The 17,384-nt window shown below is 38.5% G+C and overlaps 1 protein-coding gene across 7 annotated transcripts in view; it reads right to left on the minus strand.

Annotated features, from left to right (window-relative positions):
• The window catches only part of TBC1D1 (TBC1 domain family member 1), a 114,848-nt gene that overhangs the window by 24,115 nt on the left and 73,349 nt on the right, over nucleotides 1-17,384 (minus strand). For 4 of the 7 annotated variants that reach the window (XM_075752323.1, XM_075752322.1, XM_075752326.1 and 1 more), the window contains 3 exons: nucleotides 16,306-16,422; nucleotides 14,981-15,120; nucleotides 4,129-4,314 (listed from right to left, as the gene is read on the minus strand). In XM_075752323.1, coding sequence (XP_075608438.1) covers nucleotides 4,129-4,314; nucleotides 14,981-15,120; nucleotides 16,306-16,422 — 443 coding nt within the window. The remainder of the gene's footprint in view (nucleotides 1-4,128; nucleotides 4,315-14,980; nucleotides 15,121-16,305; nucleotides 16,423-17,384) is intronic. The other 3 variants (XM_075752325.1, XM_075752324.1, XM_075752329.1) reach the window with 1 other exon arrangement.

The raw sequence follows: 17,384 nt of genomic DNA on the forward strand, positions 1-17,384 counted from the left end.
CCCTGCCAGCGGGATGGCTGGGGGTGGACAAGAAGTTGGGAGGAGACACAGACAGGACAGGTGACCCAAACTGACCAAAGGGATATTCCATACCATATGACATCATGCTCAGTTTATAAGGAGCTTGGGGGAAGGGCGGGGGGGGGGGGGGTGGCGGCGTTCGGAGCAATGGCGTTTGTCTTCCCAAGTAACCGTTATGTGTGACAGAGCCCTGCTTACCTGGAGATGGCTGAACACCTGCCTGCCCATGGGAAGTGGTGAATGAATTCCTTGCTTTGCTTTGCTTGTGCGCGCGGCTTTTGCTTTACCTATTAAACTGTCTTTATCTCAACCCACGAGTTTTCTCACTTTAACTTTTCCAATTCTCTCCCCCATCCCGATGGGGGGGAGTGAACGAGCGGCTGCGTGGTGCTCAGCTGCCGGCTAGGGTAAAACCACGACAATAAGGGATTAAAAAAAATTAATAGCTGCGAAAGTATCAAAGAACCGTGGCAAAAGTGAAAACAAATTCTGTAGCTGAGCGTTAATTCCAAAGTTTAGAAGTGGAGCGAGAATTTCAAAGGGACTCCTGGCAAAGCTTTTAAGTTTTGTTTTTGTGGTGGCTTTTTAGTACTACAATGTACCTGGAAAAAAGGGTTTATTAATGGCACTAATGTAAACTAAATAAGAAAGGACCTTTTGGGACAGTGGATAAATTTGTGCAGGTCACAAGACTGAAAAAACAGAAGAGGTCTTTCAGCTCAAATGGAGAAAAAAAGGTGCAGTGCAGATGAGATAGAAAGATGCCAGACATCTATCCCTAAAAGGGATGAAACGCTGAAAGAAAATGCTATAAGGAAACCAAGACAAAGCTACAGAGAGCACTAAGGAGTGACAGACTGTGGTAAGTCTATAGAGAATTTAACAAAATGGGTATTTCAGTTTTTTAACTGGGCTGTAATGTGGCTGAGGACTCAATGCACCTAGTTCCAGGACAAGAGTCCTGGGATATGGTCAGCAGCTCTCTTCTTGCCAAAATGAGCAGAGCAAGGGTTTAAAAGACATAAAGGACTGACAACATTCTGTAGTATTAAACAAATATTAAAAAATACTGCTCCTCAGTAACATCCATCGAGCAAATTACAAATAACATGATTTGGAATCACGTTTATGAAATAGTGTATCATGAAGTGACCATGATTTTTAATTAAGTTGCTATGATGTATTCACAGTACTTCATTGTTGTGACAATGCATTACTGTAATGCTAATAAGTGTGTCTTCTGAGGCCATTCTGCCACACATCATAAGCCTACTGCTACTTTTGCTGATTTCACAGTATGAACTCACAAAATCACAGTCCTGTGGCATTACAGTCTTAAGACAATCTATGTTAAAAGGATATTATCTTTTGTTAGTTTAACTCTCCATTGTTTGCATGTTCAACCTGTTTATATAAATTTACTAAACAGTTAAAAATCACCTGATATTTACATGGCTCATAATGACCCTAAAACAGCCAACACACTAAGTTCATCTTGTTCTGACATCTGTATCTGCAATTAAGGTTTTTTAGAGTATCAGATTCTGGGATTCACAAAGGGTTAGCTTGTCCTGTACTTCCAGTGGCTAAAACAAGATTCTAGATTTTAAAAATGGAAAAAGCAAAGAACTGTTTATATTTGGGAAGTGTCCACCTTACCTCCTTATCCTGTAGTTGCTTTCACACATGAATGATTTCATCCAGTGAGGTTATTCATGTGATTTATGATGTTACCTAAGTGTTTGCAAGATCTGGACCTCATAGTATTTCATTTTGACATTTTCTAATTTAGTTTTTTATTTTTCACTTCAAAGTAGTGTATTTCATTTTAAAATATGATTTTGGCTGCACGTGTACTGACACATGCTTTACCCATCCTGATACAGACAGCTGTAGCTTAATTTTACTCCTTAGGGTTTTTTTTTTATACCTGGTTTCTTGTTGCTTTTGATTTTTCCCTGTAAATTATGTTCAGTGTTTAACCAAGAACCATTTAATTACAAGCACTGATGGTTTTATTGAAGCTGTGTGTCCACACTGAGAGTGATTCTGTGTATCTAAACCATCAACTTCTTCACATTTTCTTCAGGTCAAATACAACATATTTATGTATTAGAATATTAAAAAAAACCTTAAACCACAGGTGGTATTGTATGAAGATAACTTAAAAATGGCATTTAAGTTTCAGTTTATACGAAAACAAACTCAGACAAATCTTTCAATGTTCTGCCTTTTGCAAACAAGTGTTTTCTGGTGATTGGCAACTTTTCAGACTTTTATGCTTTATTCAGTCTTCTTATGCCACATGCAAAAATGTGACAATGGGAGTGACATGCAAGGACTGAGGAGAGAATATGCCTTTATCAAGAAGCTTGTTTTAGATACTGACACTACCCAATTCCCAGTATCACCTGTTTTTTCAAGTACTGTCTCACCATCTGACCTCTTCACACAGCTGCTACCTAGGACAACTTCCTTGCTCCACGGTGCATATTGCACAGCCTCCATTTTCAGTCATGCCACCACCCATCTCATTCATGCATTCACTAAATAGCTTCAGACATGCTCATCTTAACGAATTTGTGACAGTTTTGCAATTGTTTCTTTTGGGCAGACAAAATTGAAGCATCTGATTAAACTTGTTAAAATGTTTATGGGTATTAATGTCCTGCAGTTGCCAAAAACTTGGCTGTAGATTCAGATAACCTGAATACAAGATAATTTAAAAACAAAATCAGGAGTATAAATATATGAAACAGAAAATTTATTTCTAAATGCTAGATCTCAAAAAAATAAAAAAGTAATAGAACAACTTGATAGAAGCTCATTTATGACAGGACTCCTCTAAGCTGAAGGGATTGTACAGATCATTGCTCAACAGTACCTCTTTCTCCAGATGGCCTTGGCCCCTTAGCCACGGGCACTTTATATGTGGTATCCATTGCCATATTTTATTTTTCTGGATTAGCAAGTACCTTTGCTGGGAACATGCCTGTCACCTGGGGTTCTTAGGAAATGCAGGTATCGGGCGTTCTTCAGATATGAGGGTTGGAATAGGGGAGCTATACTACTAGGAGCAAATAGCCTACAGGCAGGCTAAGTGTTCTGGGAGGCCATATCCAATGTCTGAGAGGTGTTTTCTACTACCAGCCAGGAGTCTCAGCCCAAGTTTAAAGAAGAATTTTGTGTTTGGTGTACTGACCTTTTCACACAGTTTGGCCTTTTCTCTACACAATTTTTCTTCCTGGAAAACAGACAATCCTTCTTCAAGTTTACACAAAGGCAGAGAAGAATTGCCATTTTCATGCCAGATACCTCACCCCTTGAAGATCCAGGTGCCTACTCCCTTCCTGAATAACTAAAATCAGCCAGATAAACATTTCTGTCCTTATCATTCATAAGTTCAAAGGAGCAGCTCTCAAGGGTAAACACTTGTAATTCTGTATGCAGCTGCTACAAGAAAATGTGCATTCTTAACCAGCTGCATTTCATGTGTAAAAACTGCCACCACAATGAATTTGCTGCAGCTACACATTCAGCGACGGAACAATTTTGGTTAAGAACGACTGCAAATTTCAGCTTCTCAAGCTCCTTCTCATCACCATTCTGACTGATCCAAGTCATTACTACTCCATACAAACCTTGCTTGCACAGTGTGTCTACACAGGCAGGCACCCATAGAAGTCCACAACCAGCTCCTTAAGAACTTCAATTCAACTTCAAGACTGGCTAGACAGAACATTGCAATGACCAATGCTTAGACAATGACCTATGGATGCAAACGTAGAAAAGAATTCAGTTCGTGATAGTGATTGTGCTGAATTCCTTGTCAGAGGAGCTTCTAGGCACCAGGCTAAAAAACCCCAGCCATTGTAAAACTAGAAGAGTACCAATTAAGACGAAGTAAACAAATAAGGTGAAGTAATAAAAAAAGGTGTAAATTGTAACCTACACTAATGAGAGCTGAGGGAGATACTGCTAAACTGATTTACTTGTATGTTCCTAAAATGGTTCATTAAGGCTTGGTCCAATCCACTGTCAAGGCCACAGAGCAAACCAAAAAGTGAACTTGTATTGCAGTAGGGTATAATCAAGAACTTCACCAACCTTGTAACTTCTGGTTTTCTTTCTCCATTCTGAGGAGCAGTATCTGCTGAATAATGGCTTTCTTCCACAACTCGCGAAGCTCATGGGATGTCCGTTTCCTTTCTTCTTTCACTGGCCCAAAGGGGCCATCTTCACACACTGGCTCCAATGGGGATCTCGGTGGAAGTTCTCCCAATTCGGAGTAATCTTTAAAAGAGAAAAGCTGTTGTGAACTACTTAGATTTCATGAACAGGTGGATTAAGGGACACATTTTCAAAGATTACATATGTATACATAGATGTCTACGTATACACACACACACATCTATACAGGACCAAGCAAGGTTTCCCAAATGACAGTTTCAAGCAGATTTACAAGCTGCTTCTGAATAAGAATCATATGGGCCAAAGCCTGGAACGTTTTTTTTCTGTAACCTGATAAAAACATTTTACCATACACCAAGACCATGGCTTGTTAATTACAGCTTTACAAGGACAGAACAAAAAAGGAAAAGGCATGTTTGAGAAACTGCAAAAATACAACCTGCAGCTGAAACCCAGCATGACTCAAATAGCAGATCAAATCAAATACAGCACCCACATAATTTAAAGAATAATTGCTAAACTGTGTTTAACAAAGAAAACACACACCCTTAACTGCACAAACATAACACCACCTAAGGCCATACTGTGGGATGATTACCAGTTCTTAAAGTAAACATGCAGAAAGGGAGAGAGGCACCTAAGACATGTTTGCTCTCACTTGTAATTTTTAACCATGTCATAACCTTCTGCACTTTTTCTTTTGGCTACAGCTGGCCTACCACAAAATATATCCTTCTTTCAAGCATGCAAGGTAATTCTAAGACTGAAAACACTACAAAAGAAAGTGAACATTAAATAAATCTCAGGCAAATTGAAAAATCTTTTCTTTTTAGAGAAATGGTAAACAGCATTGTTTTTAATTGAGTTCTCAACATAAGAAGCATAACTTCTTATACTTTGTTTTCTTAGTGCCTGCTGCAGTATCACTTAATTTTATTGTTTTATACAGCTTCTCTGAAGGCTCAATAGTCTTTGATATAATCTGTGTCTAGAAGAAAAATTACTCAATTCACCACCTTTAAAATGAATGGTCAAACCCACCCATCTCTTCCTACCAAATCCCAAATGGAAAGCCATCGCAACAGCATTTCTCCTTCAGCCAAACAGAATGGCTGTGAAATGTCTCCCCGAGGACAAGCTGATCAGTTATGCACGCCAGAAAATGCTTTAAAATCAGTGCAACAAAAACCACTCCCTGCACTCTCCAGTCAAGGACAAGTACATCTGTGCATGCTATTTCAAACAGCTCCTGCAGAAGGGACACTCCTGAAACAATTATTCTGCATGGTAGCTTAGTGGTACATTTCTTTATCATTGGCTAGCATAGTGATAAAGATTTTGAATTTTACACACACCCACACAAATTCTCATCTCTACAAACTAACAACATAGGAAGGTCTTCACCCCTTCAGAATCTGCTCAGAAGGCTACCATATATTGACTCAGATGGTTCACAGGCAGCTATTCTTTTCTTGTTTGTTGAAGGGTACTCACACAACTAAGCTCAGATGAATAAATAAGAATAGAAATGTTCACAGCTGTTGGCTTCTGCTTTTCTAAGTTTTGCCACTGTCAATCTTTTCCTCTCAAAGAGTCAGAGACAAATAGGGTGGGTCCAAAACCACCTGTTTCCTTATACAACATATATCTATTACCACAGTAAATTCAAGGGCTAAAATATACATATACCAATAAATGCAACATTTTCAGCTAGCAGCACAAATTAAACCTTTACAAACTTGCACTTTGGATATAAGTGTGGATACTCATACTTTGGCCATCTACAGCATTTCAGAGAGAACAACGAACTTCATGGGAATGTGAATTAGGCGAAGGACAAATATTTGACATTTTAATGGCAATCACCATTTGCTACAAAGAGAAGTAGGAAACACTGACAGAAGCATTCAAAAATATAGCTGGATATCAAAAATATCAATACAATGAACTAATTATACTATATCCCTTAAAAAAATGTGACAAACATTCATTTAATTTTCTCTTTATTTTTTTTTTTTTTCTTTTCCTTTTTTCCAGGTAAATGAAAATACTTCCGTGGGCTAAGATCTGTAATTATAAAAGAGGTGTAGGTAAATGTCATCAGGTAGAGAAAGAACACACATTTGATAATCCTCAATTTGTGTTGAAAATTAAAGGAAGATTATTTTGATTTGATTGTTGGTTTTGACACACACACTATACTGTCAACAATGTTCTGTACATACAGTAGCTTTCATGCCAATTTTTCTTAGTGCATATTAAAGAACATTACAAGCCAAATGCTCTTAAGGATAATGCTGGTAGAACTGCCTTTATTTGCTTAAATAAAATAATAAACTTAATAAAAATACCATGAAGGGAAGTTTTTCATTTTCTCTAAGGCTGCATTACACGCACAAAGTAACATCACCATAAGAAAGAGGAATTAACAACAACAGTCACCAAACATGAATGCAAAAAAGTAAAAGTGATCCAGATAGGTACACCCTTATCCACTGTACACTAGCTGTAGTCTATTCACTTCTTATTACATTCTTACAGCATCCAGTATAGAATGCATGTACCTCATAGAATCATAGAATGGTTTGGGTTGGAAGGGAGCTCAAAGATCATCTAGTTCCAACTCCTCTGCCATGGGCAGGGACACCCTCGACTAGACTAGGTTTACATCATGGGGGAAACAAATCTCTTCTCACCCTACATATCCTCTCAGTGGTTTATGGATCTCCTTTAGAGTCAGATATGTATTCTGGTTTTATGCACGCATGTATGCATGTATGTGTTAGAAAATATCACTATCTATACAGACAGTTTATGGTTACCCACTTGCAAAAAATCCAGGCTGCCAAAACACATTGAAGGAAATGGATTAAACATATTGCTTTCCTAAAGCAAGAATGAACATATCCAAGACCTAAAATCTTCCTCTTTTTAACATGCACATTCTACTTTCTCAGTGCAAATTTTGTGGATTCATCTTCAAGTACCAACTTGACAAAATATCACCTTCTAATTTACTAGAGATTTTACTCCTCATCCTCCAGGCATCAAACTTACTGTGGCCACACTTGAACCACTGCAAAGCATTAATTACTCAAGTCCATGGTCCTGCTTCCATTTAGGCTGAAAATTTCTTGTCTGTTACTGACTAACCTGATAAGACCAGTATTCAAGAAAAGAAATTTAAGTCACACTGCTTAAGGCTATAAAAGAAAACAGAGAGGTTACAAAATTCTATAGGCTGAACAATTATGATTATCAACCCTACCTCTAATTCTTCTGTGGAAGAGTTCTAGGCTTGATTTTGCCTTCCAAATGGCAGCTCCTTTTCTATCCTTCCTTTCTTCTTATCACGTGTCGACATTTAACAGAAAGTCTAAAGTCTACTCTGATAAAGTGCAACACATTCACAACCTGCCTTCACTCCCATCCCCATGCTGGCATGTAGCAGGATGTATAGAAACCAAAATGAACCTGTTTAACTGCTCAGGTGGCTTGTCTAAAGTTTGCAGAGTTGCATCAGCTGTTTGGCTGGTAAAAGAGGGAAGTGGAATGTGCAGGTAATCCCTCAAAGCAAAGTAAAAAACCATACATTTGGTAAGTCAGCACTAACCCATGTCCATGAATATACAAGAGTGATGGACAGACATGCCATCCATCTTCCAGATCCAGAACAGTCAAGAGTAGAAATACTGTAACAAGAAACTGAGTATTTCATTACTATGCACAAAGAATCTGGAGGCTGGCACAGAAAACAAAGATAAACAGTAGAGTAATTCAACTGAACGTAACTGAGAGCTCACGTTCCACTGAATCAAACTGCCATGTGTTAAAATCCAAGTAGCGCACAGCCTTCAAAACCTTTATGAGATTAGTAAGTGCACTCAAGCAGGATCTGAACACTTCAGCACACACTGAAAGACAGCTTCCCTGTTCATCTGTCAACCTTGTCAGCTTTGGTTGACTCCTATTCCACATTTGACCTGTACTCCTTTAAAATATGTTGCTCCCTTCCCTGCAGCTTCCATATAAAATACTACCTCCATACATGGCACTTCTACAAGCCTACCACACTTCTACTCTTAAGGTTCAGGCTTGGGCACGTTGACTCAACATCTATTTTTATATTTTATCAACACAGGTTATTCTCCATTTGAAGTTCATACTTGGACGACCCTTCAGAATTACTCTTCTGTGCAACGCACTTCTACAAGTCTGTGGGTACAAACTAAGTATTCCTTGAGAAAGAGTGTACTTCACTGGGAAAGCCACCAGCTTTCCTGTGCTTGTAGAACTTGTGCAAGGCAATGAACCGCAGATGAAACTGCTCATGAAGCCAATGGAAATGTTGCACAAATGTACTAGTACATCCATACGTACCTCAAAAACACTGCTCTGATGCTCCCACCACTCATACTACCCAAGAAATGACAAGGTCCATATGAACAATGGACTGAGATGGAATTTGTACAGCAGATCCATTCATTTATACTCAGCTCTTTGGCTTCACATGGCAGTGCTTCAATCCTATGATGCAGAGTATCCCTACACTCCAAAAGGATCAACAAATGCATTACACAAAACTGTCACGTGCAAAGATGACACACAAAAAGTACAAAAGATTATGAAGAATGTATCACAGCATATTGCTAGCAGGGACCACACTAAAGAATTTTGTGGAGGAAAAGCTTGTGAATAACTCCTGTAGTAATTAAAACAGACAGTATTTGACTGGTAGTGTGATAGAAACAGGAAATTTCATTAGCTCCAGAAGAAGCTACAATGAATACTGAGCATTTGCTGGCACCTGTGGGAGGACACCTAAGTATTCCTACAGTGAGTTAATAAAATGTTGCCTTAAACCTTATTTCTTAGGAAATTTCATTTGTAATTGACTAGAAAAAAAATTTAATTGATCGTTTGTTTCTTAGTCAATCTCAGTATTAAACAAGGCTTTCTGAAAAGAAGAAAAAGGAAACCCACTAAGAGAAACCACACACACAAAGTAAAAAAACAACAGAAGTGAGAAACCCACCTAAAAGCCTAAATTTTAAAAACATTATCTCAGTAGCACTTAGTCTAACCAATCTCAAATACCAAAAGCAAGATAACAAGATTCATCTTTGACTGGAAACTGCAACACTTCACATAGAAAAGAAGGGCTTGTTTTATTTTTATAGGAGGCTAATAGGGAGGAGGCTCAAATATAATGCATTACTGCCATCCTCACTACATGAGTTCTTTACACATGGTTCTCTAAATGCAGTGTTTACCGGTCACATCTGTTCTCCAGGGTTACAAAGTCAGGCAAGATATGGTGAGAATGTGGATGGAAGAATTCCCTTAAGGATTTTATTTTCTGCATTACACTTTTTTTTGTCGCATTTTAAACCACAAAATTCAGCTTAGCAAACAAGTGAATCTTCACAGTCGTGTAAGACGAAATTGCCCAAAAGAAAAGACTATCACAACATCCTTAGCTCTCTTCAGATCTTCCATTCAAGTAGTGCAACACTTTCTTTCATACATGATAAAAAAAATTAAAGAGGAACTGCAAACTTCTATAACCAAGGATATAATATTCCTATAATTTTTACACAGATGTCTGGAATATTTGGCTTCATAATCGAATGTGGTAACATGACCAGGAGCCTTCTCTTATCAGAAAGCTTCTGATATGGAATCACAAGATGCTGCTAATCTGACATACCACATAATGCAATGGCTGAATGAGGAATTCTTGAAAAATTGTGTACTTCAATAGTTGATTAAAATCAGCTCTGAGAGATGTTTTAGAGTTTGAATTTTCTTTTAAAGCCAAGAGCTTCTTAAAAAGTAATCACTACCTCCACATTCACCCCATTTACTAATATTATCAAGCCCTGAGAAATGAATGCCTTGATAATTTCAATGGGCACAGAAGCTGTCACATATTATGTGTGATACTTACTGCTTATAACCAACCTCCTGTGCTGCAAATCAAGATTATGAGCATATATTTGCTCTGAGGGGGACAGAACTGAGTAATCAGTTCTAACCAACTGGCTTTATCACAGCATTTACAAAACTAGTCATTAATTAGTAATAATTTTGTTGCTAAAAAAGAGCCATTAGAACAGTATTGGAGGACACATTACAAATAATTTACAAACATTCCAAGTATAGAGTGCTAAAGCAACAGCTTACAGTATTTGCAATACTACTACAAAATGGTTTTAAAAATATTTTTACTTAAATAATGGGAGAAATATAACCCTAACCACAAAGCACACACACAGATAGGTAGGTGCTAACTACAGCTGTTTTAAGAATAACAGTTCTTCAAATCCAAAGTTTTCTTCAGCACTTAGGATTTCACAGTCTGCTACTTCTGTCTGCCAGAGACCGAAACCGAATTCATTTTAATGAATGAATCAAGGATTTTTTCCTTGAGAAACTTGTACTTTCAAAACCAATCTTTCTCTGCAAGTCAAGTTGTAAAATACTATGTAGTTTTTCTAACTAAAGTTCCTTTTTTTCATCTGAAACTATTTTCTGAGTACTGCTAAGCAATACCAAGCATCTCATTCCTCCGAATTGCAATTTCTTTCACTGTTCAACATGTAACTTGACCCCACTGCCCACCTGAAAAAAAAATAACCCATTCTTCAACCTAAAACTGACATAGCTGTTACAAAAATCTTGCTGTCTACTGCCAACACATCTCCTGCAGCAAGAAAGCTCACAACAAGCACCATCCCTTTCCCACCATTTACTTCAGAAAACTATTCACACCCCCTTTAAATCTAGCACTTGACTTTGCTGGGAGTTTCTGACAATCTGCAAAACAGTTCTCCCACTATGACCAATTCTGAACAGTCAATATGAGAAAATTGTGGTGAAAATAGTCCACTGCACACAGATTTGTAGATGATGAATCAAAATATGCAAATATCCTGCTGCACTGCAGTGCAAGGTGAAGTTTCATGATCACTCTGCAGAGATCTAAGTGTGTCCTGCTCCTGAGCAGGGCAAGAGCACCCACCCTCAGCTTCCAGAGACACGTCCCTGCCTGCCTCCCTGTGCCTGCTCTAGCGCTTGTGTAACACTGTGAGTGGGACTAGAAAAATGATCTGACTGAAAACCAATGACCTCTTTTGAGTGAGCCCATACTTCAAGTGGTTTAAAGTGATCCCCAAGTTGTTCCCTTCACCTTTTTTACCAGTGAAGACAGAGAACTAGGAAGTCCTAAACTATTTGCATAGTCACAGAATGTGGCTCTTGTTAGAGACACTCTACAGAAGTATGAAGATTTGGCTGCAAGTAGGGTGGGCAGGTATAAAAGTAAAAATCAAAGAACTGCAGAAACCCTTTATAACTTAGAATATTTAAGTGAATGGAAGAGACAGAGTGAATTTTGTGTATTCATATACAGAAAACAAGACAAAAAAGCTTTAGAAAAAGAGATAATGAAAACCTTTCAAAAGAAATACAGTTTTGTAACAGATCAAAGTGTGTAAGTGACCTCTTTCTCCATCTCTCCACTTTGCAGGATACAAGACTCATGCCACCCCCACAAATAAATAAAAAAGCAATACATCGGAGGACAAGACACTGAGTGTGTCTCAAGGTGGTGGTGAGAGAAATGCTGTTTGCCAGTGCTCCACACCACCCACAGTGGCACAACCACTCTGTGAGAAGTGCTGAACAGCAGATGAGGTTGGACATTTGAACTGTAGCTTGCTACAACAAAACTAGCAGAATTCAAGCCTGCAAACCTCCAGCTACCAGCTGGAAAGCAATAAAAATGTCTACAGATCATTTCACCTATGCAGAAAATCTTTTCTAGATCCCCAAACTGGAGATCAGCCTCATCTTCAGGCTCACCAGAGTTCATCTGGCTGTCCTGCCAGGCAGCAAATGGCATAATGCTTCTCCAATGTGCTTTGTTGTAAAGTTATATACAGAAGCAGGAGAAAATAGCAGGGAAAGTGGCAGCACCCACAAGCAGGAGGTGGCTGGAGGAGGGCCTGCACATGGGACATTACTCCCATAAGAACCAAAAGTAGTGGTTTCCTCTATCCAAGGCTTTCTGTTGTCTCAGAGCACTCACCTTGCCTGCGTGTTGCTGGATTGAGTCCAGTTGTCAGGCAAGGCAGGAATCTCAACTGACAAGAAAAAAAAAAGGCTTTCTAGTGTATCTATTTGCAATTTTTTTTTTAACTCTACTGATTTAGGACCAGTTTTTATTTTATTCCTGAACAAGAAATTAACATCCTCCTTCATGTATAATAAATCCCTCCTTTTAAATAATCATGTCTGCAAAACAAACGGTGTGCTTTCTGCCTGGTAATACACAATGCAACCACCAAAGCACAGCCAGCAGTCATTTCTCTCCAGCTGAGCTACAGGAAATGAAGTTTTATCTCCAGCTACCTATGAGCACCTCCTAAAGAAGTAAAGGATCCAGAAGTGCAAGACAGTGGGACTCTAAGTTCTGTCAGCTTCATGTGGGAACTGAGGACAGTAGACATCTCTCAAGTTCAGAACCTCCTAAGATTAAACTTAATATTTCTGCAAAAGATATGTATCAGTTGTCTGGTGAGTTCTTTGTGGTGGTGTTTTATTTTAAACCTTTAGTAAATGCACCTTCATATCCTGCTATGTTAACCACACAGAGAGTGGCAATGAACATGATGCATCATGAGATTCAGCTCACCACTTGCCTACACAAATCGAATCACAAATGTCAGGACAGAGATCTTTCTGTGTGTATAAAGCTTACAGTCATGTCTATTTCTTGTGACATTACACAAGCATATTTACTGATTACAACCTAAAGAAGTTACAGCTACAGAGCAGTTTCAGTTTGTTGACAGTGCCTGCCCACATGTGGTCAAAACAACACGCAGTTCAGGCTACTGGTAGATTTTATGTTTAATACAAAGTTTTGTAAAGCAGCCTATGCTAAATTTGAAAAACTTTATCATCTCTGACTCACTGAGATCTGGGTCTCTTTGTTGGCTGACTTACTAACCTTTAAAAAAATCCCTAGCCTTTTTTCTTACTGCTCTCCTGCAGAGGTCCCTGGAGTGGTGCGTGGGCTATTGCACTCGAATGGAGAAATTGGTCAGTGGAGTCACAGTCTATAAAGGGAAACTCATGAATGTTCCCTTGTTTCCCTCTCTTTATGTTTGCTTTTGCAGAACACAACAAAACATGTTATCTTTAAAGCCTTCTTTGCCCTCTGTCCAATTTGACTGAAATTGATCTTTTGGTGATACATCAGCTGTTTGCATAAATTCTGTTCCCAAAGCAAATCAGTCTAGAAAGACAAAGACTTTTTAAAAAAAAACAAACAACAAACCCAAAAAAACCAACCCAGAAGTACAAGAAAGTACGGGTAACTTATCAAACCAATAAACCCCACTGCATGTGCTGCTTCTCCTTGAGAGAAAAATGAAAGAAAGAGGAACAAGATGATGAATGACAGCTAGTTACATTTACTTTGGAACTACAGAGGTTACTAAGTTAACTGTGGTGGGGAGTCCAATGCAACATCATCTGTTCGGCACCTCTCAAAGGCTATGCAGACTGGATCGTGAGTATCCTTTACTGCCAGAAGTGTTCCAGGAGATGTATGAAAATCCAAATGGAAAAATCCAATACTTGTTATAAATAATAAAAAAACCCCAAAAACCCTGACTGATTTTTCTTCCTCTGTTCATAAATTGAATATGTACATTGGAATAAAAACAGAAAAAGAAAACAAGAGTGAAGAAAAAGGCCAGATATTTTAAATTGCTCCTCCTATTAATAGCACTTCCTGTTTTCCATTTTGGCCACACTTGTTTCTCCAACTATTCCGCTTATCCAGCTGTAGGTTGTTAAGATTGTATCTTGCAGCTATTATGTCTCAGAGAAAATGCTTGGATAGGCAGTTTAGGGGTTTGGTTTTTTTTCTATTTTATCTATGGGATGGTTTTGTGGCTTTCAAAAACAAGTGAGACTATTTTCAGTCGCAAAAAGATGCATCAAACCTGCAAAAACAGTAGCTTCACTGAACAGTTGAGGTTGAACAGCTTCTTCATATGCCTTGAAGTACAGGAGAACATTTCACACGTACGCTTACACAACATGCTTTTGAGATCACTTTGTTTTGAAGTACACTAAATTCGAGAGGCATCTATGCCCACAGACAGCTTACCCCATCATCAGTCAAATTACGTTGCAAGCAATGCATTAAGGACAAAATTGTTACATGAGGTGCCCAGTTAAGCAAGGTCTCCCTTTAAGATGCAAGAAAAGTGTCTCAGTGACATTAAGATGGTTACTTTTTACTACATTTACTAGAATGTACTGCTCCCTCTTGTTCCCTTAAATTTTTTCTTATTTCTTATACAATGGCCTTAGAGATCAGTCAGAAGGTAGAGCTTGCAGAGGTCAAGCTGTGAAATTCAAATTTTAGTGAGTCAGAGACCATTATCTACATATACAAGCTTCTCTAAGGCATTCTTTCCTCAGAACTCATTAAAATAGTACATATAAAAATAAATTATTCTCTGGTTAGTTAATTTGACACAATTGGAACTATGTTACATATGAAGCTTAAAAATAAAAACTCAACAGCTGATGAGCTTGGCACGACCAAAAAGTAGGTGGGAAGCTGCAAAGAGAACACAAACAGAGCACCAGGCAAATATGTCCACTCGGCAGACAAAATGATACACACTTCACAGACTACGTCCACTAACAACATTCACAGGAGCAAAACAAACACAGACTTTACCATCATATCGGCTGGGAGAATCACACGCTTTCTGAGGGGTTGCCACTCGCAGGAATATCTGTTGCCTCCATGAATGCCGCCGAGTCTTTACAGGGCTGTCTGCACCAATGGCCTGCGGGCTGTGTTTGGATTCATAGTCGCTAAAATTATGGAACACAGAATGGCTTGTGAGTAGGTTACCTGAATCTGCTAGCAACAGTGGCACAGTCTTCAATGAATACAGTAACACGAGCCATCAACTAAGGAGTGAGTGCAGTGCGCTGTGCACATGCTGGGTCAAGCCTTAGTGTTAGGTATGTGAAGCTTGCTTTGTGGCAGCAGGCTTATACAAGGCTGCAAACACCAGTCAGGTTCACCAAAAGGGGCTGGCAGCTCTGTGCAATCTGCTTTCTCCAGTTTTAATTAATTTTCACCTTTCTTTGCAGCAGTGTATTAAACACAATGCATTAAAGACACATACACCATAATGTATCTTGACCATTCTGCTATTTAAATGCCATCCACAAAATCTAGTGATTATTCATAGGAGACAAAGAATTGCTGATGCTTTTTATCAGCACACATCAAGGAGCTTTATAGACACCAACTAAACTTCCAACCTTCTGTGAAATGGGTACATAATATATTCCTTCACAACACAGACTTGGAGCAAAACTTTTAACTTTTGTGTTTGCAAGTTACCATCTGAAATAAGCAACAGACTTGGAAACACTGCCCAGGAACCTTGGATGTTACTCCTTTGATGTAATCCACACACTACCTACAGGGGTTTTTATTCAGAATATTAAATGAAATAGTGAACAGCAATGCTGTTTTCCTATTAAAAATCCCACTAGTATCCTCCACGCATTACATCTTTAAACTATTCATTGCTTTATTCCAGCCATTGCCTAAAAGTTGCATGAGTCTTTGTTGAAGCTGGAAGGGATAAATGAACTTCAAATAGCTCTGGCAGCAGCTGGGAGGAGCATTTTACAGGTCATCCTCTCCTTCCAATTTCATGACACTGACATTGCTTAGGATGAACCATGTATGTTCTCTTCACTGAAAACTGCTACTACAGTCCTTTGGCAGGAATCGTCACAGAAGTACATAGACGGAAGTTGCATGACCATTACAACATCACAATGGCTAAGTTCTGCAGTCTTAATGGGAGAGGAGTCTGGGATAGCTCCATCCTTTTGACAGCAATCACATGCAGAATGCATGCAAGTGAACTGTTGCACAAATCAGGTTTTGCAAGTGCAAGAAACATTTGAAATATTTCAGACAAAGAAACCTTTGAAAATACAGTTTTACCTCCAGGCTTTAATAGAGAACCCTACCTTGTGCTCCTAAAGTCAGAGGTGTTATTTTCATCTACAGGAGCCAGAAATTTTAAGAAATTTGGCACAGAAGAGGAAGAATGAAGCTTTTTCCTTAAGGCAGTACGGTAGGAGATGCTGAGAGTGCAGTTGGGAAAAGTATAGTTTAGAACAAAGAAGTATAAATCCACAGAATAAAAATAATACATACTGCTAAGTTTCGAACAAAAAGCAGCTAAATCCCAAAGCCCCGAATATCAAGGAAACCAGAGTCAAACCTGAAACTGCTAACAAAGTGCTACATTGAAACACATATTTGTTTGGGCAAACGAAAATGTTCCAGTATAAACAAACATACTTCCAGTAAAGTTATTATTCTTTGCTATGTCCCAAGATTTTTAGTGCATGTTTCAAGTAAATTCCTTTAATCTAATAAGAACTGATGCCAACATCATTCCACATTTACTTAAATATCAGTTTCAATGATTGACTAAGTTTGGGGGAAAAAGTTTGGAAAAGCTGACACTGATAACCATTGTTGGCAAATGAAAATTAAGACTTTAGCTAAAACCATTTTGTAAAGCATTAACAGGTTTTTATACAGACAAGCTTGGAACTTTTCAGTTAAAAGTTGAACCTTCTGACTGATCATTTAGGATTGTGGTGCTATTTATGCAACAGACAGGCACACTAATCAAATTTCATCAAGAGTCATCTGGCCAACATAATTCTGCCCTTTCTTTTAAAATAACAAGCCCCCAACATACTCAGGAGAAGGTTAATAGAAATGTGAGAACAACTCAGGTAACAAAAAGTTTCTGCGTGGAATGAAAACATAGAAAATTACTTAGCTGATGATACTAGAAGACCTTTTCTCAGATGACTACACAAAAACATGAGAATTTACTCCTGCAAAACTAACTTTAAGAAAGAACTGCTTCTGATAAGCCATAATGATATATCTGGATAGCATTTAGCACTGTCTTCTGAAGATGTGAATGGGATGGGAGAATACTCTGGGATAATCACTAGTATGAAGTGAAGCTGTTCTTTAGTAGCTGGTACTGAGCACAAAGAAGATAAGGCTGTAGCATCGTGTG

The sequence above is a fragment of the Balearica regulorum genome, chromosome 4 (genome assembly GCF_011004875.1).
Source record: "Balearica regulorum gibbericeps isolate bBalReg1 chromosome 4, bBalReg1.pri, whole genome shotgun sequence".
In the NCBI taxonomy this organism is placed as follows: domain Eukaryota; kingdom Metazoa; phylum Chordata; class Aves; order Gruiformes; family Gruidae; genus Balearica; species Balearica regulorum.